Raw genomic sequence first — 25,853 nt, 5'->3', positions numbered from 1 at the left:
GAAAAGCTGAAGGCAGGTGAAAGTCCCTGATGTTGGGCTTATTCCTTTCCTAGGAGACACCTGACTTAGTCCTAAATAAGGAGGAGAAAGTGAGGACTGCAGATGCTAGAGATCAGAGCTGAAAATGTGTTGCTGGAAAAGCGCAGCAGATCAGGCAGCATCCAAGGAACAGGAGAATCGACGTTTCGGGCATGAGCCCTTCTTCAGGAATGATTCCTGAAGAAGGGCTCATGCCCGAAACGTCGATTCTCCTGCTCCTTGGATGCTGCCTGACCTGCTGCGCTTTTTCAGTAACACATTTTCAGCCTTAGTCCTAAATAACTTTAGTCAACTTTGGTGGAACAACTGGGAAACATTCAACTAGAATGAAATGTTTTCAGACTATACAGTTACTGTCAGACTTAGTCCATTGGTGCAGAAATTGTAATAACCAATAATCACAGCACCACAAGCTTAAATTGATAATCCATTCAGCTGGCTGTTTTACGATGAAGTTCATGTGCTAAAATCTGATGTGCTCTCTTCAGAATGTTCCATTATCATCTCCATTTTTAAAAGCATTAGGAAAAATCAGTATGTGATAACAGAAATGTTTGCTACTTCTGTTTTGCTCAGCTAACACCTGCCTCACATTGCTAAATCAAAGTTATGGACCATCCTTTAATTCAAAACGTGCAAAGGAATCCTTCTCCTCATCTATGTTCCCAAAAGGCACAAAGCCTGCCTCCTTTGCCATTTCAGTTGCACGGCTGGCAAACTTAGTCATCACTTCCTTGCGCAGATCTAGTATGAACCTGGCGAGACAAAAACATGACACTTAATTTTCTACATCTCCTCTCCAACCAAAGTAAATCACAGTCATAGAAGCAGGAACTTGTTCCTGAACAGGAAGAACATTTCAAAGTCTCTATAAAAGTTGTTGAGAAAAGTATTTGTTAATATCGTACTAATACAGGTGAGTCTAATGTTTTCATAAATCTGGTAGTGGTTCATAGCAAACTTTTTTTACTTGAGGTATTTATTCTGAAACCTGACTGAGGGTCTGTCAGATACTTGGAGCTCATCATGAGCAATTTTATTTGAAATACAGCTCATTGTACAGTAGGACGTGAGGGCTGCAGATGCTGGAGATCAGAGTTGAGAGTGCGGAGCTGGAAAAGCACAGCAGGTCAGGCAGCATCCGAGGAGCAGGAGAATTGACGTTTCAGGCATAAGCCTTTCATCAGGAATGAGGCTTGTGAGCCGGGGGTGGAGAGATAAATGGGAGGTAGGGTGGGGCTGAGGGAAGGTAGCTGAGAGTGCGATAGGTAGATAAAGTTGGGGGTAATGCTGATAGGTCGGAGAGGAGGGTGGAGTGGATAAGTGGGAAGGAAGATGGACAGGTAGGACAGGTCATGAGGGCAATGCCAAGTTGGAAGATTGGATCTGGGATAAGGTGGGGGGAGGGGAAATTAGGAAACTGGTGAAATCCACATTAATCCTATGTGGCTGGAGGGTGCCAAAGCACAAGATTAGGTGTTCTTCCTCCAGGCTTTGGGTGGTTAGGGTTTGGCAATGGAGGAGACCCAGCACCTGCATGTCCTTGGTGGAGTGGAAGGAGAGCTAAAGTGCTTGGCCACAGGTGTTTTGCTTCGGACTTGTGTCCCGGAGATGTTCTCTGAAGCATTCTACAAGTAGGCGTCCTGTCTCCCCAATGTAGGGAAGACTGCATTGGGAGCAATTGATACAGTAAATGCCTTTTGTGGAAGTGCAGATAAATTTTTGATGGATGTGGAATGCTCCTTTTGGACTTTGAATGGAGGTGAGGGGGGAGGGGTGGGCGCAGATTTTGCAATTCTTGCGATGGCAGGGGAAGGTGCCGGGAGGGGAGGGTGGATTGGTGGGACTGTGGACCTGACAAGAGAGTCACGGAGGGAATGGTCTTTACAGAATGCAGATAGGAGTGGGGAGGGAAATATATCTCTGGTGGTGGGGTCCGTTTGTAGGTGGCAGAAATGGCAAAGGATGATGCAATGTATCCGCAGGTTGATGGGGTGGAAGGTGAGGACCAGGAGGTTCTGTCCTTGTTGTGGTTGGAGGGTGGGGTTCGGGGGCTAAGGCGCAGGAAGTGGATTAGATATGCTGGATTGCATCGTCAACCATGTGTGAGGGGAAATTGCAGTCTTTGAAGAAGAAGACCATCTGGTGTGTTCTGTGGTGGAACAGATCCTTGTGGAAGCAGATGCAGCGGAGGCAGAGAAATTGGGAAGAAGAGATAACGTTTTTACAGGAGGCAGGGTGAGAGGAGGTGTAGTCCAGGTAGGACTGTGGGAGTCGGTGGGCTTGCAGATGTCCGTGTTGAGTCGGTCACCACTGATGGAGATGGAGAGGTCCAGAAAGGGGAGGGAGGTGTCTGAGATGGTCCAGGTGAACTTAAGGTTGGGGTGGAACATGTTGATGAAATTATTGAACTGTTCAACCTTCTTGTGGGAGCACATGGTGGCACCAATACAGTCGTCAATGTAGCGGAGGAAAAGGTGGGGAATGTTGCCAGTGTAGCTGCGGAAAATGGACTGTTCCATACACCCGATGAAGAGACAGGCATTGCTGTGGCCCATGCGGTGCCCATGGCTACCCCTTTGGTCTAGAGGAAGTGAGATGATTCAAAAGGAGAAATTATTGAGAGTGAGGACCAGTTCAGCCAAACAAATGAGAGTGTCAGTGGAAGGGAAAAAGTGAGGACTGCTGATGCTGGAGATCAGAGCTTAAAAATGTGTTGCTGGAAAAGCGCAGCAGGTCAGGCAGCATCAAAGGAACAGGAGAATCGACGTTTTGGGCATAAGCCCTTCTTCAGGAAGAAGGGTACTGGTAGGGACGCCGGGAGAGGAAGAAACAGAGGGCTTGGAGGCCTTCATCATAGCAATAGAGATGTACAGGGAGTGGATGTCCATGGTGAGGATGAGGGTTGGGTGCCGCGGAAGTGAAAGTCATGGAGGAGGTGGAGGGCGTACAGTACATGCGTATTGACAATATTTACCTGATTTCACAGTACAGATATTCAGCAAAGCCAACTGGATTTTCCAGCACTTGGAAGCATGGAGTTTTACTAGCTGCTGCAAGTAACCTTTGACACCAATACTACAACAGGGTGATTATTGCTGAATGAGCAGTAGAAGCTCAACATTGGCTGACTGCTTAATTTTGACTGTTTACATTCTCACAGAGATTCCAGAGCTGCAAAAACCTTGGAGAGAAAAATAAATTCTCATCTCCATCCTGGAAGGATAGCCACCAATGTTACTGAACAAAAAACTTCATTTGAATATTGTGTACAATTCTGGTCTCTCTCCTGGAGGAAGGATGTTGTGAAACTTGAAAGGTTCAGAAAAAACTTACAAGAACGTTGCCAGAATTGGAGGGTTTGAGTTATAAGGAGAGGCTGAATAAGCTGGGGCTGTTTTCCCTGGACCATCAGAGGCTGAGAGGTGATTTTTTTTTTAGAGGTTTATAAAATCATGAGGGGCATGGATAGGGGAAATAGACAAGGTATTTTCCCTGGGATGGGGGAGTCCAGAACTAGAGGGCATAGGTTTATGGTGAGAGAGGAAAGATTTAAAAGGATCCTAAGGGGCAACTTTTCACACAGAGAGTGGTGCATGTACGGAATGAGCTGCCAGAGGAAATGGTGGAGGTTGGGACAATTAAAAAGGCATCTGGATGGGTATATGAATAGGAAGGGTTTAGAAGGATATGGGCCAAGTGCTGGCAAATGGGACGAGATTAATTTAGGAAATCTGGTTGGCATGGACGAGTTGGACCAAAGGGTCTGTTTCCGTGCTGTTCATCTCTATGACTCTATGAAAGGTACCAAAGCATTGTAAGGACGTCCAAAATGATTAAAAATCTTGTCAGCCATCAGAGTAAGAACCATTTAAGGGAAATATCAGAAGCTACAAAAAACTTACTTTGGTAGTTCCACTATGAGAGTTGCTCGTGGTGCAGCAATCTGCTTCAACTCTGGTTTTAACTGGTGAAGCATACTGGGGGAGAAAATATTAGAGAGAGATTATTGAACGGTAATAGAAAGAGAGAAATCACCAGCAACAGTATGAATGAATGGTGGTATAGTGGTAATGTCACTATTATCGTAAAACCCATCTGGTTCACTACTGCCTGGTCCGATCTACATGTTACTCCAGACTGTGGAGGAATCTGGCCATTTAGGGATAGCTTAGCCAGTGATATCACGTTGCACTAAATAAAAAAAACAAACAGGAAGCTCAAGATTTTGAAGGCAGTGCAGTGATTCTGTGGCTAGCATTGCTGCCTCACAGCACCAGGTACCCAGGTTTGAGTCCAACCTTAGGTGACTGTGTGGAGTTTGCATGTTCTCCTTGTAACTGTGTGGTTTTCTACTGGGTGCTCAGGCTTCCTCTCATGGTCTAAAGATGTGCAGGTTAGGTGGACTGGCCCATAGTGTCCAGGGATGTGTAGGCTTGGTGGGTTAACCAAAATAGATGGGGGATTACGGGGATCTGTGTGGGTGATAAAAATGCAACATCATAACAAAGCAAAGAGAATGGACTCCACATGAAGTGTCATGGAAGAATATAGGAAATAAAGGGCTCATAAAAGGAAATCAGAATGTTTGCAAAAATATGCACTAATGGAGCTAAGCCATTCAGGGAGCGAATAGGGCCCCTCAAAGATCAGCCAGGCAGCCTCTGTGTGGAGCTACAGGAGACGGGGGAGATACTAAACAAGTATTTTGCATCAGTGTTTACTGTGGTCAAGGACACGGAAGATATAGAATGTAGGGAAATAGATGGTAACATCTTGAAAAATGTCCATATTACAGAGGAGGAAGTGCTGGATGTCTTGAAATGCATAAAGGTGGATAAAGAGTGGTGCTGGAAAAGCACAGCAGGTCAGGCAGCATCTGAGAAGCTGGAAAATCGACGTTTCGGGCAAAAGCCCTTCATCAGGAATAGATTTTGCCCGAAACGTCGATTTTCCTGCTCCTCAGATGCTGCCTGACCTGCTGTGCTTTTCCAGCACCACTCTGATCTAAACTCTGGTTTCCAGCATCTGCAGTCTTCATTTTTGCCTAAAAGTGGATAAATCCCCAGGACCTGATCAGGTGTACCCTTGAACTCTGTGGGAAGCTAGGGAAGTGATTGCTGGGCTCCTTGTTGAGATATTTCAATCATTGATAATCATCGAGGTGCCAGAAGACTGCAGGTTGGCTAACGTGGTACCATTAATAAAGAAAAGTGGTAAGGAAAAGCCAGGGAACTATAGACCGGTGAGCCTGATGTTGGTGGAGGGCAGGTTGTTGGAGGGAATCCTAAGGGACAGGATTTACACGTATTTGGAAAGGCAAGGACTGATTAGGGATAGTCAACATGGCTTTGTGCGTGGAAATCATGTCTCATGAACTTTTGGAAAAAGTAGCAAAGAGGATTGATGAGGACAGGGCTGTTGAGGTGACCTATTTGGACTTCAGTAAGGCGTTCGACAAGATTCCCCATCGGAGACTGGTTAGCAAGGTTAGATCTCATGGAATACAGGGAGAACTAGCCATTTGGATACAGAACTGGCTTGAAGGTAGAATACAGAGGGTATGGTATTTTAGACTGGTGGCCTGTGACCAGTGGAGTGCCACAAGGATCGGTGCTGGGTCCACTACTTTTTGTCATTTATATAAATGATTTGGATATGAACATAGGAGGTATACTTAGGAAGTTTGCAGATGAGACCAAGTTTGGAGGTGTAGTGGGCAGTGAAGAAGGTTACCTCAGGATACAATGGGATCCTGATCAGATGGGCCAATGGGCTGAGGAGTGGCAGATGGAGTTTAATTTAGATAAATGCGAGGTGCTGCACTTTGGGAAAGCAAATCTTATACATTTCAGTGTGGAAACAGGCCCTTCGGCCCAACAAGTCCAAACCGACCCGCGGAAGTGCAACCCACCCATACCCCTACATTTACCCCTTACCTAACACTACGGGCAATTTAGCATGGCTAATTCACCTGACCTGCACATCTTTGGATTGTGGGAGGAAACCGGAGCAGCCGGAGGAAACCCACGCAGACACGGGGAGAATGTGCAAACTCCACACAGTCAGTCGCCTGAGGCGGGAATTGAACCTGGGTCTCAGGCACTGTGAGGCAGCAGTGCTAACCACTGTGCCGCCCACAAAATGGTACACTTAATGGTAAGGTCCTAGGGAGTGTTGCTGAACAAAGAGACCTTGGAGTGCAAGTTCATAGCTCCTTGAAAGCAGAGTCGCAGGTAGATAGTATAGTGAAGAAGGCATTTCCTTTATTGGTCAGAGTATTGAGTATAGAAGTTGGGAGCTGAAAATGTGTTGCTGGAAAAGCGCAGCAGGTCAGGCAGCATCCAGGGAACAGGAGAATCGACGTTTCGGGCATAAGCCCTTCATTCCCTCATTCCTGAAGAAGGGCTTATGCCCGAAACGTCGATTCTCCTGTTCCCTGGATGCTGCCTGACCTGCTGCGCTTTTCCAGCAACACATTTTCAGCTCTGATCTCCAGCATCTGCAGACCTCACTTTCTCCTATAGAAGTTGGGAGGCCATGTTGCAGGTCATTGGTTAGGCCACTTTTGAATATTGCGTGCAATTCTGGTCTCCTTCCTATCAGAAGGATGTTGTGAAACTTGAAAGGGTTCAGGAAAGACTTACAAGGATGTTGCCAGCGTTGAAGGATTTGAGCAATAGGGAGAGGCTGAACAGACTGGGGCTGTTTTCCCTGGAGCATCAAAGGCTGAGGGGTGACCTCATAGAAGTTTGTAAAATCATGAGGGGCATGGATAGGATAAATAGACAAAGTCTTTTCTGTGGAGTGGGGGAGTCCTGAACTAGAGGGGATAGATTTGGGGTGAGAGGGGAAAGATATAAAAGGGACCTAAGAGGCAGCTTTTTCACTCAGAGGGTGGTACGTGTATGGAATGAGCTGCCAGAGGAAGTGGTGGAGCCTGGTACAATTGCATTATTTAAAAGGCATCTGGATGGGTATATGAATAGGAAGGGTTTGGAGGGATATGGGCCAAGACCTGGCAAATGGGACGAGATTAGGTTGGGATATCTGGTCGGCATGGACAAGTTAGACTGAAGGGTCTTTTTTCCATGCTGTACATCTCTATGACTCTAAGTAACTATTTACAACATACATGTACAGAGAAATAAAACACAAAGGGTCATACACTTAGAGTCTTCAAAGATGATGGGCAGAACCCAGATATTGTAGTCCCATTTCCAACAGATTCTATTTCTGTTTACAAAATCGAGTGTGAAGTAATCACACAGGTGGGAAACCATGTGGCCACTTAGCCATTTGAAATTATTGCTGAATTTCATTGGACCTTATTTTACTGATTCACAGTCCTTATCCCACAGTGAGGGAATGATCATTTTCTGGAAGTGGTATAAATGGTCTTCAGGGTTGGAAAAGATCTGAAGTGAATTCAATCCCTAGCCCATTAAAAATGAAAAACAAACTCATGCATGCATCTGTTAGAGGGAAAAAAAACATTCTTGGGGCAACATTTATTGATAGGCCATCTGCTGTACCTTCAGAAAAAATAACCATCCCATTCTGCAGTTTCAACAGACTTCATTGTTGATATTTCCCAAAGACTGTTACTACAGCTGAGCTCATTGTGAATGCTTGGCTGAGTTTCAAAAGCTCCCAAATCAATTATCTAACCAGGCAGCCAAGTACACATTTGGTTGACAGTTTTGAGCAGGTATTAAAAGATGACATGACTTTGATGTGGTGAGTAAATAAAAATTTGTTAGTTTTAAAATCTGATTGAATACTTGAGGAGATTTAAATTTCTTGACTAGATTTTGTGAATGAGAGTTTATTTCCTGTGTCAACTAAAAATAGAGAGCTCTCTTCAATTTGAAAAGTGTGGGGCTAGAAAAGCTCAACAGGTCAGGCAGCATCCGAGGAGCATGAGAGTCGACTTTGCGGGCATAAGCCCTTCATCGGGAATGTGGAGGGGGTAGGGAGCTGAGAGATAAATGGGAAATGGGGCTGAGGGGAAGGTAGCTGGGAAGGTGATAGGTTGATGCAGGTGGGGTAATTGTGATAGGTTGGAGGGGAAGGTGGAGTGGACAGGTAAGACAGGTCAAGAGGGTAGTGCCGAGTTGGAGGGTTGGATCTGGGATGAGGTTGGGGGAAGGGGAAATTTGAAAACGAATGACGTCAATGTTGATGCTGGATGGTTGAAGAGTCCCAAGACAGAAGATGAGGCATTCTTCCTCCAGTCGTTGGGGTGGCTTGGATATGACATTTTTTTTTTACCCAACTCATCTTCATTCCTGGGATCTGTCAAGTTGACATTGGATGGATGACTACGGAGGAGGCATGGGGGTGTGATGGTGCATCGGATTTTAAAAATTCAATCATTGGGTGTGAGCATTGGTGGCTAGGTCAGCATTTATTGCCCACCCCTAAACACAGAGAAGGCAGTTAAGAGTCAACCACATTGCTGTAGGTGAGACCACCCAAGGTCAGCAGGTTACCTTCCCTAAAAGGCATTAATGGTTGGCTACCCATAAACAGTGGTTACATGGTCACCATTAGACCACAACTTTTATTCCAGATTTTTATTGAATCTGCCATGGTGGGATTTGAACCTACATCCCATTAAACACCATTAATCTGGTATTCTGTATTCCTTGTGAAATGACATTGTCACGACACTGCCATCTCCCTAGAGGGCACAGAAGTGCATATTGATATGGAGTATTGTGAAGGCATAAGAGTATTATGGACTCAGGGGGTGAGGTGAGGACTAGTGGGTCTGACAGCCTTTTACACAAATAAGCTGATGTCTCAGAGGAGCAAGGCTGATTTTCTAACGCAGCTGCCTGGCACACCTCCACCTCAATGGCTGCCGGAATGAAAAATATGGCGTGGGAAGCCCATTTTAAAAGGAGATAAAGTGTACCAAGTAAGAAAATTTCCTGTTTGTGCTACATAGTACCTTTCTGAATAGCAAAACTCTGGCCTACCATCTCCAGTTTACCTGCAAGAAAAGTAGATCACATTAAACCTCTCACAGTAATTGTTCTTCTTATGAAGCTCTGTTACACAATTCATTGGTAGGAAATGAATCTTTACATCAGGCAAGGGGAGATAATCTGAGGAAAGAAAGAAAAAAAAGAGTTGAGTAACTAGAATGTTCTCAGATCTACCCAAGGCAACAAATGTAGAATATAGATGCTATCAGAACCACAGGTGAACTAATCATAATAAAAAACAAATTTTACAATGATTGTGGAAACAAGGTGAGTGTTAACGTTGCCTTCTTCAACCTATACTCTTACACTATGAAATCTGAAATAAGTTATGGGAGCAAAATAGGTTTTTGACACTGTTACTCGACTGATGTCTTGAACTAACCCAGAGATATATAATAGAAGTCAACATATAAGGAATCTTCATTTCATTTCTTAAATATGTAACTTGTTTAAATCAAAGATAACAGTTAATTTTATGACATATGTAGTTATTAACAGGAATAAACCATAAACTTAATGTTGTGGGTTATGTTCCTGAGCTTTTGTGTAAACCATACCGTATTCAGCTGCACAGTGGCCTCCACTGGAGTTTGTGTCATCCAAATCACTGCTTTGCTTCATTGTTCCTTCTTCTGTCACAATCTCTGGATGTTGACGTGTATGAGTCGATTCATTTTTTATGTTAGAAGAGTCATTCTCCATTCCACTTTCCGCCTCTTCTGTAATCTCATGCAAGGTGGCCTTTTCTGTTGGCAGTGCATATTTCTCCTTAGCAACCAGTTCATGGAGCAAGGCTGTTATGTTATACTGAGAGATATCCTGAGCTGTCTACAGAACAGAAATATGATCATTTTAAAAATGTATTCCCATTATTACACACCAAATGATATAATTATGCACATGTGGAGATGTGCCATTGGTTGCAACAAGGTTAATTTCGAAATGATTCCTTGCCTCATGGATACATTCGCCTAGCTCAAATGTATTTATGTTTTAAAAGGAGCCAATTTAACCAGTTTTTTGAGTTAAGATTGAGTTTATTATCTACTAAGGTATGAGCCAGTAATAATGATATGTGACAGACATACACTGAGTATAAATGAGCCCAAAATGTAAAATATAAAAAGAATATATGGATCTGTGTTTAGTTTGTCCTTTTGAATTGACAAATATTGCAGCTGTTAAGGTGTGTGATTCTGGTACTGCTGATTTTGGCAGTTGAATAGTTGTTTCTGCAGTTAGATAGTTGTTTCTGCAGTTAGATAGTTGTTTCTGCAGTTAGATGAAGGAGTTTGTCCAGTTTCATTCAACAAGGGTTTACTCTGCACTTGTTCTCTTTTTATCTAGACATGAGAGTGTACCTAGTGAGAATTGTCAGCTGTGTCCCTTCACAAAATACCTTAGCACAGTTGAACCACAAGGTTGCACAAGGTTTGCAGTTGGATTTTAACGTCCTTTCTTGTGTTTTCATGAAAGAGCAAAACACAAATGTGCCTTTCACCCATAACTGCCTTGCTTTTGATTCATGTCATGTCTACAGTCAAGGTCACAATTACATTTTTTGAATCACACTCTCCCTTTGAAGTGCTGCTGTAAAGTTCCATCAACATTCTTCAGGTACCACATTCAATATTCACATAAGGATTTTAGAGAGCCACTGAGTTTAGATCCTCAGTCTTCATGTGTTCATTTTAGAAAACATATGTTGTACTTAAAAAAAACTAAAGAACTATAGATGCGTAAATCAGAAACAAAAACAGAAGTTGCTGTAAAAACTCAGCAGGTCTGGCAACAGTTGTGAAGAGAAATCAAAGTTAACGCTTCGGGTCCAGTGAACCTCAAAACCCGTTCTGAGGAGGGGTCACCGGATCTGAAACCTGAACTTTGATTTCTCCTCACAGTTGTTGCCAGACCTGCTGAGCTTTACCAGCAACATTGTTTTTGTTGTACTTAAAAGTTTGATATATGTAGAAATCATTTGGGGATATGATCCCTTTTCTGTCACTGGGTAGCTGAAATTCACTGACATCTCAGTTTCTATGGGGCATGGACCTATGGCATAAACATGCCCTTAGTTTGGCGTTATGATAGGTTGAGGGACACGTTGGCTCCTCGGAAACAAACGTCACTCTGGTGTGGTGGAATTGAGACTCGCATTCATTTCACTATAACTCCAAGAGCAGGGTTTCTAAACACTGAGATATCGCGTAGATATCAAGCTCCTTTATGCTCTAATGGGATTCCTAAAGTGAGAAACTTATCATAATGGCAGTAAAGTAGAATGATTGATTTGTCACCTTTACATGGACACCATTTGCTGTCTTTAGAAGGGATTGCTCTTCTGTTTCAATTCCAAATGCGATGTATGGGCTTGTGACAATATCTCCCCAGTAGCCACGCGCAGGAACTTTCTCCCCTTTCTGTAAAAAGACAATGTAATATTGTTGAGGAGTTTAGAAAAAATAATAAATTTCTGCCAGTGGTGTGGTGGATAAAAGTAACATTCTGTTACTTCCTATCATTGTATCTTTGTTTTTTTTGCCTAGTTTTTAATTTTGTCTTTTCTCTTCCTATTAGTATCCTCATGGCTATCATAGTACTCGGGTCTTCTGTTTATGGCGTCAGTTTTATTTCCACTCTCAATGAGCCTTTACTTCCACTGGGCCTGTCTTTTTCTTTTTATGATTTCACTGTCTGTGGGCCTCACCATCTTTACTTCTCTTTCTGTATGATCCTGAACATCAGCTTTTCTATTCACCCAGTTCCTTGCCTCAGAAAAATTACAGTGTCAATTACAAGTAAATTATTTTCCTTCCTTCATGATGGGTACATTTCCTGATCTGCCTCTTCCAAAGCTCAACCAATGTGTGCATTTCTATCAAGTAAGTGACATGGAAGAAGAAAAAGACCATCTGATATCTTCATTCAAGGGTTTGTGACATGGAATGAGTGGAAAACGTGATAACCTGAAAGTTAAGTACTTTGGGAGTTGGCCCGATTGGTACACCTGACCCAACTTTTACAGGCCAACACAACTAAATTGTTAACTTCATAGTTTAAAACAACAGTAATGTTATATGATCATTGCTCCCTTACAAATACCAATGAAACGCTAGCTCCTCATATAAAAGTTATTTACATGCTTTTTTGCTTTCTATCCAAATCTATTTTTTTCAAGATTGTACTATATTTACAAAGCAGACATAGGACTTATAGTTGAACATACATAATTCATAAGCAGCCCAGAAGCCAGAGATTTGTTTGGAACATCATATAGACCCTCACGAACTTCAAATGCCAAGCCTTTATCTCTCCATTGATAGTATTGTCGATTGTTTATTATACGAGCCTGTAAGATGACAAAATTATTACAAATCCTATTATAGACAATACTCAACAGTAGTCGTTTATGATTCAGTTCTGATAAAATGAAATAAAAACCTGTGGGAATGAAAGCTTTCTGCAAGATCAGCCACATATAGGAATTTTACAATGGTATTATAAGTATGAAATCAACGATTTGAAAAAAAGAGACTCTTTCTGTGTTTGCGTGTCATGACTAAATTATTCCCCAGATTCTAACACTGCTTACCTGAAAATGATAAGTGACCTTGGTTTCCCAGTGAAACATCAAAGCAAGTTGATCAGTAATATGTTAAAAATCTTAGTTCTACACATACTTTGTGCATCAACATTTCCCATTTGAAACTTTCCCAAGTTCAAATGTTCAGTGGAAAATGTAAATGTTCATTCTCATTTCACTCCCTCCCAATGGTGGTCCTGCAATGTCTTAGTTTTGTGTAGCCCAACATCTCAATCTACACTGCAAAGAAAGTCAATGTTCCCACCAAGCCGATTTTCTTGCTTTCCAAAGTGCCCTAAACTGTCATTACCATTGCTATCATTGTCCAAATGCAAAGTGATAGTCAGGTCAGCAGGCTTACAGCAATGCCGTATTTACACCAAACACCTAAAAAACATTCAAAATGTTAATTCATTCAGAATGTATTTTGGCAATCAATCTGCTGGTCATCTTCCTATTTATAACTACTGAAATTTGAATTAGATTCATATCTTAAACATGAGAAATTTATTATAATGAATGAGAAAATTCTGTGTCTTCTGAGCACCAAATATCTTAGGTGGTTTTAATGCATGACAAATGGAGAACACATTGAAGTGGTGCATCATCCTGTGAACTGAATACTCACCCCTCGCTCATATAATTTCATATGTAAGTCCCAATCATAAACACCAATCCTAGAGTCATATCGGTTTCCTAAGTATTGCCTGTTTCGCATATCCCACAACCGATTGATCTGAAACATCTTCTGATCTGGATTCCTCCAGAATTTAAAAATTGCTTCCAACTGATCTCGCTCTTTAAACTGCAAAGGTACAAGAAAGAATCTTAAAATTGAAAATCAAATTCTCACAGGAATTTCATTTATTTCAAAAAGCTCTTGTTAAATTGCTTATCTATCACGGTATAAAACTTTAAAGATCTCATCTAAAGATTCATTTAGCATGTTGCTCATGGAAGCCATGGTAACATGCAACCAGTAAATCCCTGGATGACTTATGGTGTAATCTTCCTTCTACATAATGTTCAAGCTTGGGTTGAATCCAAAAGACACAACTTTGAAGCTGAAGAGAACTAGTTTTACTGGAGAGAGCAACCTAACCTATTCACTTTATGTGAACAAAAACTTTAATTATGGGGTTCAAATAGCAAATGTTCACAAGAACCTTGGAAGACTAGCCATGGGAATAATCTGAAAACTACCTGATAGAAAGCTCACAGCCAGACAGAGGAGGGTGGATGCATAAATTAACTGTAGTATCAACCTATATACAACAGTGGAACAGAGACAATTGTGAACAGAACAGAGGGAAACACAATGAAATCAACCTTCATAGATTTGGAAAAGAGAAGGAGAATGAGAGGAAAAGTAAATAATACTAATCTCCAGATTTATTGGAATGGCTACTGAGATATGGAAGGTCTGGTCAGGAAAGAGGAGAAAGTGAGGTCTGCAGATGCTGGAGATCAAAGTTGAAACTTTATTGCTGGAACAGCACAGCAGGTCAGGCAGCATCCAGGGAACAGGAGATTCGACGTTTCGGGCACAGGCCCTTCTTCAGGAAAGAGTTATACATCTACATTTGTGTAAAACACAATCTGATTCTGATCTGTTTCAACATATGCTCACTCTTTCAAATGTTGTCCATGGAAAATATGAAAGGAGACAAATTAGCTCAAAGAACCAAACTAATCAAAGTTAATTAATGCAACATTATGGGAGGCTCACATTTCAGTAGATTACAGAGACAGCAGTTCAAGAAGGCAGGTCACTACCACCTTCTCAAGGAAAATTGGAAATGGGCAATAAATGCCCACATCCCATATGTTAATAAGGAAAAAAGAAACATGTTATTTATGATGTTTAAGTAAGAGTAATGTGAACTGAGAATTTTTAAAATAAAGTATTAATATTCTTACAGATCCATGAAATATCAACAAAAGCATCCAATTGCAAATTTGTCATAACATTTAAAGAAGTGTTGTCCTCCATATGTAAATAGTATGGCTTTGGGAGGGGTTTGGGTATGTGAGAGAAAATTACTAACAACTAAATGAGCTTTCTACCTTCAGGCCGGACATGTCAATCATTGGCAGTTTCTTATGAAGGAAATCAAGATCTGTTATATAGTGAATGAAGAGGTTAGCTTTGTCCTGCAGGTAGGTTGCAGTCTGACTCCGTATCAGACTATTCCCAAACAACTCAAGCAGGAGTTCACACTTTTCTGTAAAAACAGCAAAGGGAAAAACATTCAAGACTGTTATTAGAAAAATTTAAAATGAAAGAAATCACCATTACTACTGAACTAGACAGTAGTTTGTTTTAATTTACTGTCAGGCAGTGGATAAAGGCATACCTCGTAAACCCATCTGTTCTGGAGGTTCCAAAGCAGTGGTAAGAAAAAGAAGATGTCGGCCTATAAGCTCCAAGTTATTCTCAACAATGTAGAACTAGCATAAGAAAGAAAACAAAAAATGTTAACCAACTGGGAATACTATTGTAAAATATGTAAATAGATATAGATAAATGTTGATCATTGTATAAGACTATACCAGCAGCTGAATGTTTTAAAAACAGCCCATTAAATGAAAAGATTGATTTCTTGGAGTCTGTCACTGTAGCCTAGCTACTAATTGTTCATTTATGGTTATTTATATATGGTTATTAAATCTGTATCCTTCAGCCGTAAGAGATGCTGAGCTCCAAACCTCTTCATGACTACTGTGACTGTTGAGCAAGAAATGAGATGACAACAGGGAAAACTGGCCATATTAATGTAATTGTAATTCTCCCATATTAATTCCAAGTGGTCTCAGTTCCTTGGAAGATAAAATAATTACCTGTGTGCTTATTAGTGATGATTGAAAATGAATTAGTGAAAAATGCAGACATAAATGGACATAAGGTCACTTCAGCTTCTTGAGCTGAATAGCCTGATGACACACACTAACCAAGCAGTCAAAAGCCAGGGTCTGAGATTTTTAGGAGAGAAAGGAAGGAAACATTTTAACATATTTAAAAATTATGCTGTCCCCTCGTTCTTGACTTACATTAATCTTTCTCCGTGGCCAATGATGATTTCGGGAAATAGTTGTTAGGAGATGTCGGCTATCTCCAGCACCAATCATGAGAACATTAAGTTCGGGAACACTGTCTTCTTTTGAGCTCAAAGCTTCCAATGAAGCAGTTAAACCTGAAATAATAAGTGCAAAATGTTACATAAAATGCAATGAGAAGAGTTGGGCAAAAAGGAATTTTAGCAAACATTGCTGAAATCATTTCTGATTATACAGGCCTAACTTTCCACTGCATTTGAGATAGGGAGTTCTATGAACTCGAAAGGTTATATCTATATCCTTTCAGTGCTGCCGCAGATACTGTTCTCTGGCCCCTTGATTATAACAATACAATCAACTGCTGCCAGTTAATCAAAACTAGTGTCAGGCTTTTCCCTGCACTATTTCAAATACTTTCATAAGCTCTGAGTCTCAAATGATGAAGAATTATTGAGGCAATATAAGTTTACATTTCAGTATGTCCCACAGAGACAGACCATTCATCATGATTAAATCACAATGATGTGGAATGAGGAATTTAGAAAAGTATTTATATAATATAATGGTTCCATGGGAGCTCAATGAATAAAATCTAGATCAAAATAAACCACTACCATCTATGTTGTGATTGATTATGTGAGGCTGTTTATGAATGATAGTCACTGTGATTAGTGATGCCTGGGTATGGACTCAGAGAAAAGTAAGCAAACTGGAGAAGGAGCTGATAGCTGCAGCAGAAGCATAGAGTAGGCATTTCAAATTGGAATAACTTTGGATAAAACCTGTTGCATACAGAAATTAGTGCCATTTCTGCATAGTTTTTTGATATATAAAGTTTAAAATAGTCTCCAAGTAAAGTGTGAAGGCATTGCTAATTGTATAATAATGTACATTTGCTTCCATTGTGACTATTGCTCAATTTATTAACTACATTTCATCAGAAAGTACTACAGTATTACCCATGCTGACTCAAAAATAAGTAATTAGCAGCATTTGTGACCATGGCATTGTGGTCATTATAGTGAAAAGCAGAAGAAAACATTGAGGATTTCCAACTTAAATACTGTACACTTTAAATTACAGTTTGGAAGACAGGTGTTTGTCTTTTTTTGCCTCTACTGTCTGGAAAGCATGCAGTATGTCTAGTTAAAACATCATCTATTTATTATTAAAATCACTAATCACTATATTGTTACCTCTCCAACTTAAAATGCTATGTCAACAATTCTAGTGAGGTTTTCCATGGGTCTGCACCATCATTTCTAGTTTATTTCCTTTTTCTTTCCTTTATTGGATGCCATGAATTTACATTTTTCTAACTTTTAGACAAGGAATTTCCTTTTAAATATAAATATTGCTAACCTGATCCCATGCTTCAATCCTTCCTGAAGTCTGTGATACCCACCAAAGGTGTACTTCTGTCCCAAGACTCTACTGAATTGGAGTAAACACTAATTTAAATTTTTTCTAATGCCACCTTTTTGTTCCTGTCTGCTCCATAATACAAATTAATTTACAATGCTAAAAATTGAAGTCAAAGTTAAGTTAAAGAAATGAGCTTTGCCTGCATGCTGTAAGCTGTTCCTTTATTACATTCAGATTTTGCCAACCAGACCCAAAGTAAAACCTCTACAACCAGGTAGGCACATTTAAATTCCTGAAGATTCCTGAAGAAGGGCTTATGTCCAAAACGTCGATTCTCCTGCTCCTTTGATGCTGCCTGACCTGCTGTGCTTTTCCAGCAACACATTTTTCAGGAACATTTAAATGACCATAATCCCACCACTCAACTCTACTATTAACTGATTGTAAAATCACTTCTAACCAATGAGAAAATTATAGAGAATTTAAAGAAAGACATACATTACTATAATGGCTAATGGTTTAATTATTCTCTGTTCAACTGTGTGAGACTGGTAACTGATTTATGCTTACTTTGCTTAATTAGTTAAGCCTGGGTATGGATTCAGAACAAATGTAAATCCAGAAATAAGTTAAAGCTGTAACCATGAGTGCAGAGATCTTGTAATTGTGGAGATGTTTTAAAACAAAGGGTGTTTTAAACTAAATAAGTCTATTCCACACTTAAAAACAAGTGGTATCTCTGCATTGCCTGAAATATATATATAAATGTATACAAACTGGTTTTTAAAGTTTCGCCAATATCTTCAAATCATTCTCACCTTTTTCTTGGAAATCCATTGCTGGGCTGAATCCCCACCAGGCCACTGCCCCGAATCCCTCCCCACTGCCACAGGCTGTCATCTTTTGTTACTAGAATAAGGAAAGTAAATGGTAATAATAAATATATTGCAACACTCCTTCAAATAAAACAAAAGTTTCCAATGTTATTTCCCAGATTCAAATTCCAGTTATTTGCCTCCGATAAGCTATGAAAAATGTTATTCAGTAATCATCAACTCTATCTCCCTGATGCTGACTCAGTGCATTCATGTCTTAAGTTTCCCTCCTTAGCCACAATGTTATCATTGTACTTAAAATAAAATATTGTTTCTATATTATAAATCACTTAACTAACTGCAATAAATAGTGATATCCTGGATATTCAAAGAGTGTAAAAAAGGTGATTTCTTCTCATAATTTCAGAACATTTTGTTAGAACATAAATTGCAATGTGAGATTCATGAGCATAATCCACAAGGCATAGCCCAAATATTTAACTTAGATTATCCCAGCCCTCTAGCAGAGGGTCAGTGATGAGACAGTAATATAAGGCAGTCCAGCAGCTCCCACGAATTCTGAAATTTCCTTCTATGAATAACAGGGGAATCATTCAATAAGTTTATAAATGAACAAGCTTATTGTAATAATTTACAAAGGTACAACATTTGCCATATGCCTGTCATTTGTGCCAGAGCAATCTTGGATAAAAGTGTTGTAAGGGAGCTAGTTAGAATTTAATTGGCTCCACATTTGTGCAAATGGTCAATGAACAAGACATTATTTAGCCTTTGGTACTAAATTTACAAAAATATAGTTATTGAATTTTTATTAGCAGCATTATGGATTGCATAAGTGTTCCACTGTGGTATGACAACAACCACATTTTGGCTTCATTCCAGATGTGCTGCCCAGTTAACAACTTTATCCGTATTTCTATGACTTCAAAAGTCAATTATTTGAAAGCTTTCTGTGCTAACCTTTCTTTATTCATAACTTGTCCATACTTTCTCATTCCCTGTTAGCCAATGCATTAAATGTAATATACTCTTTTTTCACTTCCTCTATGGACTCACTGCTCTCCACCTGTGTACTGTTGCTTTCTGTTGTCCATCCTTCAGTATTATGCTTTGTCTTCCCTTTCTGATCTCTTCAGCTTTCCTAAAGGCATCTCTGACACTTGTTACAGATAGCCAAATCAAATCAGCTTCCCTATCTTTCTCGTTGCAAAACACTAAAATTAACATCTTCAAAGATCCTCAAAATTGACCCCAATGGTGACAAACCAGACTTTATAAATAATCGATACCAGTCATGAGGATTATATCTTAAACAAAATATTTAACAATTTATTAATAATACCATAGTTTTAGTAGAGCAACAGTAAACTACTACAAGGTTTTCTAATTAATGTCTATGATTTAAACCCAATCTTCTTTGATTCTAGTCCCTACTCTCACAAAGACCATTAGTCAAAAAGAAATCAAAAGAAAAAAAATGAGATGTAACTGGCCAGTTCACTTAAGATGTTTCCATGATCCATAATCTCACAGGTACCTGGGCTTATATAGTGGTTGCTTTCTGATGATACCACTGTATGTCAATAACTTCCAACAGGTTCTGAGGTTTATTCATTTAAATCTTGTAACTGAGATTCTATGAACTTCCAAAAGTTTATAATGAGAAGACAACCAGGGAGCAATCAAACCTCCATCCTGGAACTGTTGCAGCCAAAATCCTTCTGACCCAAACACTGTTCAAAAACCAGTTCAACCTCCGATTTCTCTCTGATAGACTGTTGTATCCCTATGAGGCTCCTGCTACTCTTCAAACTTCTGCCATCTGATTGAGCATAATGCCTCTTCTGAGTTGAAGCATCTATGGAGCATTTTAACAGGAATCAGCCTGCAATTAACTTTCAGGCCTGGCCTCATAAACACATACCAGTTTGTTCTCTTCTATTTTTAAATAACCAGCTGCTCACAGTCCAAAGGTCAGCTTCAGCTTTCAGCTCAACTCCAAATAAACTTGATAAAAATATAAAAAGTGTCAATAAACACTAGCTTCCTTTCAAAATCTTTCAAACTTTGCTCTTCTCCAAAATGTTTGATGCCATTTCAACAGTTCTGACACTTTTGAAGTACTTTGCAATATACAGAAGTCATGAAGGATGCAGTCTGAATCCAACTTTCACATTTCCTATATCTTGTGATGCCCTCTATGTTAAAAGCTGTAGCTATCAATACTGTTATGCTAGAACCTGCAATGGTCTGATTTTCTGGAAAGTTCCTTTCCTCCTATTTTCGGCCTACCATTTATAAGGCCTGCATGTAGAGGTAACGAGAGTGCACTATACAGACATCTCAATGCTCCCGGGCCCCACTGCCAGGACTATAACCCCATTAGACCACTCTGTCAATCTCCAAACTGTAGATTCTCATTGTCAGTTCAATTTCTCTGGACACTGTGTCAATCATTACAGTATACAACTATGTAATATGTATCCATTAACCCATCATCAGAATATGATCTTTGTGATCCAAAGTGTCTTCCATTATCAACCTTTCAATGACCCCATGACAGTCCATGATCCCATCACCTACCCATCATCATTCCATGACCATGTCAATCTATTGCCCATTACTTTTCAATGATCCCATTTAAACTCATGTCCCCACCACCTTGCAATAATCCCGATGGCATCCCATGACTCATCGCCTTTCAATGACTCCAAATCAGCCCATGACCCTATCACATTTCAATAACTCCACTGATAGTCCATGACCCCATCACCTTTCCCTGACTGCATAGCAGCCCATGACCCCATCATCATTAAATAACCCTATTCCAGTCCATGACCCAGTCATCTTTCCATAACCTCAGTGGAAGACCATTACTTCATCACCTTTCAATGACCCCGTTGCCTGACCCATCACAGTTAAATGACTGCATCACCTTTCCACGATCCCAATGACAACCCATCACCCTTTAATGACTGTACTGATGGCTTATGATTCATTATCTTTCAATAACCCCTATAGCAGCTCACAAACCTATCAATTTTCCATTACATCAATGCCAGCCCATGACCCCATCTGTTGTCAATGACCCTGAGGTCAGTCCATGTCCTATCACCATTGCATGACCCCATTAAAAGTCCATAACTCCATCACCTTTCAATGCCCTTGGCACCATTCCACGACCTCGCAATGACCTTGCAATGACCTCGTTGGCAGGCCATGACCGCATGAACTGTCGCTGCCCTCAGGGCTAGCCCATGACCCCCAACATCTTTCCATGACACCAATGCCAGCCTTTGACCCCATCAGCTAGCATGGTCCCAATGTCAGCCTTTGACACCACCAGTTGTCAATGACCCCAATGCCAGCCTTTGACCCCATTAGTTGTCAATGACCCCAACGTCAGCCTTTGACCCCATCAGCTGGCAATGGTTCCAATATCAGTTTTTGACCCCATCACCTTTCAATGACCCTAATGCCCGCCCATGACCCGCCCAGCGGCTGCCCACTCCGGATGGCCCACTCTTGCCGCTTGCCCGGAAAGTATACAAGAAAATAATTCTCCTGGTGCTGCTGCTTTGCACTTCGTGGAATTTTTAAAACAAGATACTGAAACCGGTCAAATTCTCACCGCGCGTCGTAAGATACTCCAACCGGATGGAATTACGCCAACTGTGATGGACGGGGGCAGCGCCAATCGCAACTCACCCTTTGCCGGATCGACCCCTGTTACCAAGGCGGCGGGGCCAATCACAGGGGTCTCGGGTCGGGCCGAAGGCACGAGCGGACGCGGTCTCCCTGGCAACGAGCTCCCAACTGAAAAGCGGATTTGAAACTGGAGCTCGCGCGGCGACCGTTACAAATTCCAAGGGGCGGCCAGCAGGGGGCAGTACGGAGGGCCCAGCAACAGCACCACCGTGAGGACAACCGCGGGTAGTGACTCAGAGTGCTGAGGAGCTGGCGCCCAGGCCATTGGGACCAGTGCTTTCAGTACTGCTCTGAAGAGGGGGTTCACTGGACTTGATACAGTAACCTCTTGCTTTTCCCTCTGTCCACAAATGTTACCAGACCTGCTGAGTTTCTCCATCAATTTCTGTTTTTGTTTCTTTTCCAAGTCCTGGCTGGTGTCTGCGCAAATGCAAAATACTGCAGGAAGTGAAATTCTGAAAAAAAAGAAATTGCTGCAGAAACTCAGCAGATCTGGGCAGCATCAATGCAGAGAAGACATTCCCCTCCAAATCACAAATTTGGGACTAAATTGCTGTTCCTTCACTGTCAGTGGGTCAAAAACCTGGAACTTACTCCCTTTCCCACATACATTGCAGAGGTTCACTATCACCTTCTCAAGGACAATTAGGGATGGGTATTAAATACCAGCCTTGATGGTGACATCCACACCATGTGAATGATTTTTTAAAAAATCCTGCACTTTCCAATTCCTGGACCAGTAACTGAACTGGACCATCTATTACCAGAGACTGGTAATTCTTTTAAATTAGAGTGGTGCTGGAAAAGCACAGGATGAAGGGCTTTTGCCTGAAACGTCAATTTTCCTGCTCCTTGGATGCTGCCCGACCTGCTGTGCTTTTCCGGAACCACTCTAATTTAAACTCTGGTTTCCAGCATCTGCAGTCCTCACTTTTGCCTACTGGTAATTCTTTGATGAGTCACCTTATGGTTCCTCATCTATCAAAGAAATGGCCTAAGGTTTTTGGTGTTTATTACTTTATTATTTTTCTTTCTCACAAGGCTAGGGATCCAGTGCTGGAAAATGGGATTAGAATAGAGGCGTGATTTCCTAGTGCAGACATGATGGGCCAAAGGGCCTCTCTCTCTGTGCTGTTAAAAACTGTATGATTATGAAATGTCTCTTCGATCCTCCCTTCTTTAAGCAGATCAATAAGGTCAATGTTGTTGGGCATTAGGCAAAGAAAGAGGAAGATGGAGATCCAAGGGTAACATAGAGGGAGTCATATAAATGGAACAAAGAATTGTGGATGCGAGAGAACTGAAACAAACATAAACATAAATTGCTAGAGAAACACAGCAGCATATGGAAAGAGAAACAGAGTTAACATTTCAAGTCAAACATGATTTGTTCTTCAACTTGAGCAAGGGTCACTGAACTTGAAACATTAATGGCATTTCTCTTTACAGATACTGACAGACCTTCTGAGTTTCTCCAGCACTTTCTGCTTTTGTGTCTTTCAGCCCCTTGCTGTTGTCTGTGCAAATGCAAAATACGGCAGATACTGGAATTCTGAAACATTGTCCAGTTCAGATATAATGCAGGAAGTGGAAAATGCAGGATTTAAAAAAAAAATCACCTGATGTGGGTGTCACTAGCAAGACCAATATTTATTACCCTCCCTAATTGCTCTTGAGAAGGTAGTGGTGAGCTCCCTTCTAGAAGCATTGCAGTCCATGTGGTGTAGGGATGGAGTTCCGGAATTTTTACTCAGACAGTGAAGGAATGGCAATGGCAATAGTCCAAGCCAGAGTGGTGTGTGGTTTGGAGGAGAGTTTACACATGGTGGTGTTTCCATGTATCTGTTGCCTTTGCCTTCGGTATAGCAGAGGTCACTGGTTTGGAGGGTGCTTTCTAAGGAGTCTTATGGAGTTGCTGCAGAACATCTTGTAGACAGTACTCATTGCTGCCATTGTGCTCAGTGATGAAATGAATGACCATTGAAGATGGTACATGGGGTGCCAATCAAGCTGGATGTTTGGTCAGGGTGGTATCATGTTACATGACTATTCGCATTCATCATTGGTAATGCCATTGAACATCAAGGAATGATGGTTAGGGTCTCTCTTGTTGGAGATGGTCATTGCCTGTCATGAATGTTACTTACCTAAAGCTAGCAGCTCAAGCCTGAATGTTATTCAGGTCTTGCTGCTTATTACCAACAGTCTTCTTCTGTATCTGGGGAGTTGAGAATGGTTCTGAACATCTTAGAATCAACACCAAACATCACCACTTTTGACATCATGAAGGAAAGAAGGTCATTGATAGAGCAGCTGAAAATGGTTGACTCAACTTTTTGCCAGGACTCCTTGATGCCGCACTTGGTTAAATGTTGCTTTGACATCAAGGTGCTAGCAAACTATTTTTGGTGATGGACACGAAGACCTCCACCCAGATTATGTTCCATGTCTTTGTTTTTTTAAATTGTAAAATCCCTACAGTGTGCAAACAGGCCATTTGGCCCAACAAGTCCACACCAACCCTCTGAAGAGTAACCCACCAAGACCCATTCCCCTACATTTACCCCTGACTAATGCACCTAACCTCCACATCCCTGAACATTGATGGCAATTTAGCACATCTTTGGATTGTGGGAGAGAACCAGAGCACCCAGAGGAAACCCACATAGACACAGGGAGAATGTGAAAACTCCATACAGCCAGTCGCCTGAGGCTAGAATTGAACCCAGGAACCTGGCGCTGGTGAGGCAGCAGTGCTAACCACACAGGGTGAGGTTGAGAAGGCAGGACCTTCACAATAACTTCAGGCAGTGTGGGAATTGACTCTCACTGTTAGCTTTGCAAACCAGCCGCCTGGCCAACTGAGCTAAACAACCTTAAAAGTGTTGTCTAAATACAAATTGTTGATGCACCGTTGCGCTGCTGCAGTGTGAATAACTCACGTAATTCCTTCTTCAGCTTCCAGAAACTTAGTGACCAGTTGGACTATGACTGTCAAGAGCAGTGTTAGAATCAGAAGGCAAACTGCCCTTTCTAAATGACCATCTTTAAGGTTGAAATAAGACTTCCAGCCTATTTTTTCACCCGCAAGGTAACTCCACAGAAGAGAAATAAAAAATTAAATACAAACATTTAACAATGCAGAAATAATGATTTTGTTCAAGGAAATGAGAACTTAATACGTGCTTAAAATCAGAATGGAAGAACACAGTACTTGTAATGATTAACTTTCTCCTGAAAGGGGCGCCCTAACACAATAAAAGAAGCAGCTTTAAAAGTTATTCGGCAAATGCTTATCTTACATAAGACATTAGGAAGAGAAAGGGTCATTGAACACAATGAAAAATTTAGAGCACCTCTACTCTCCAACCCGAATATCCACTTTAATCTCTGCAACACCCACCCGATGCATTATCCCAAACATTTATCATCTTTTGCCAAAAGTTCTTCCTATAATTGGTTTTACTTTTCTATGTATGGCCTATCAGTTTGCCCTACTTTGAAGTAATATTCAGGGTAGGCCTCATCTGCGCAGCTTAATATTTTATGCACTATAATGAGGTCCCCTATTAGCTACCATGTACTTGTAGCTTAGCTCATTATCCTGTGACAACAGGAAACCACACTAAAATTTCTAGATTAAAAATTGCAATTTTCTTGACATTATTGAGTTGCACAGAAGTATCGAGTGGTAGGTACCCAGCTGGCATCTTAATCACGGTCTTCTGCTTTCGAACACGCAGTTCTGCCTATAAACATGCAGGGTTTGGAACCACCTGAAGCACTATGGGGCCTACAGAACTACACCTTCGGGTGTTTGGAAATGGTCTGGGGTATGGACGTTGTCAAGAGGTACAAGTCTTGAGATTGCTGTTAGTGAGATCAATGGGTGACTGATTAATGTGCTTGTGTGTCATTCCATTGTCTACTATATTACACTACAGATTGGCCCGTTAAAATGAACAAATTCATATTCCCACAAGAGATGTTTAAGAATTGATTGAGTGATGACCCTATGATCTCACCAAGTAATTGCACTTCCAGTGGTTAATACATTTGTTCCACGATACACATTATCCCACTATAACGTGCATTTCGTCAACGTGAATTTGCTATAACACAATTGATACATGGGGGAACACTGTTTCAACAGCTCAAACTCTTAAAATATGTGTTTGCTGTAAAGTGATTACAGCACCAAAACTATAAGCGCTGTTTCTAAAGCAGGATGTTGTTGCGGGGTTGCGCACAAACACAACCATCGTGTTA

The 25,853-nt window shown here is 41.1% G+C and overlaps 1 protein-coding gene across 3 annotated transcripts; it reads right to left on the bottom strand.

Annotated features, from left to right (window-relative positions):
- Positions 1 to 278: 278 nt before the first annotated feature.
- LOC122541967 (dynein axonemal assembly factor 3-like) lies at positions 279 to 21,697 on the bottom strand. 3 transcript variants are annotated; one of them, XM_043679259.1, is made up of 12 exons: positions 21,508 to 21,697; positions 17,859 to 17,949; positions 15,670 to 15,812; positions 14,976 to 15,069; positions 14,686 to 14,843; positions 13,247 to 13,423; positions 12,262 to 12,384; positions 11,333 to 11,455; positions 9,593 to 9,863; positions 9,041 to 9,155; positions 3,945 to 4,019; positions 279 to 794 (listed from the first exon to the last, which is right to left on the bottom strand). In XM_043679259.1, the coding sequence occupies exons 2-12, from the start codon at positions 17,938 to 17,940 to the stop codon at positions 647 to 649; spliced, it is 1,509 nt and encodes a 502-aa protein (XP_043535194.1). In that variant the 5' UTR covers positions 17,941 to 17,949; positions 21,508 to 21,697; the 3' UTR covers positions 279 to 646. The 3 variants fall into 3 exon arrangements, with proteins under 3 accessions (XP_043535194.1, XP_043535195.1, XP_043535196.1); XM_043679260.1 differs by having other exon boundaries at positions 21,585 to 21,697; XM_043679261.1 differs by lacking the exon at positions 21,508 to 21,697 and adding an exon at positions 21,030 to 21,056.
- Positions 21,698 to 25,853: the final 4,156 nt, after the last annotated feature.

The sequence above is a fragment of the Chiloscyllium plagiosum genome, chromosome 39 (assembly GCF_004010195.1).
Source record: "Chiloscyllium plagiosum isolate BGI_BamShark_2017 chromosome 39, ASM401019v2, whole genome shotgun sequence".
Lineage (NCBI taxonomy): Eukaryota > Metazoa > Chordata > Chondrichthyes > Orectolobiformes > Hemiscylliidae > Chiloscyllium > Chiloscyllium plagiosum.
The sequence above is the reverse complement of the archived record's forward strand: the minus strand, read 5'-3'. Positions and strand labels throughout refer to the sequence as shown.

Excerpts from the sequence above, each read along its gene's own strand:
- LOC122541967 (XM_043679259.1), bottom strand. The coding sequence starts at position 17,940 with ATGACAGCCTGTGGCAGTGGGGAGGGATTCGGGGCAGTGGCCTGGTGG. Across the intron at positions 4,020-9,040 it reads GTGATCTACTTTTCTTGCAG|TATGCTTCACCAGTTAAAAC; the intron begins GTAAACTGGAGA and ends TTTCTCCCCCAG. Across the intron at positions 795-3,944 it reads CTCATAGTGGAACTACCAAA|GTTCATACTAGATCTGCGCA; the intron begins GTAAGTTTTTTG and ends TTGTCTCGCCAG.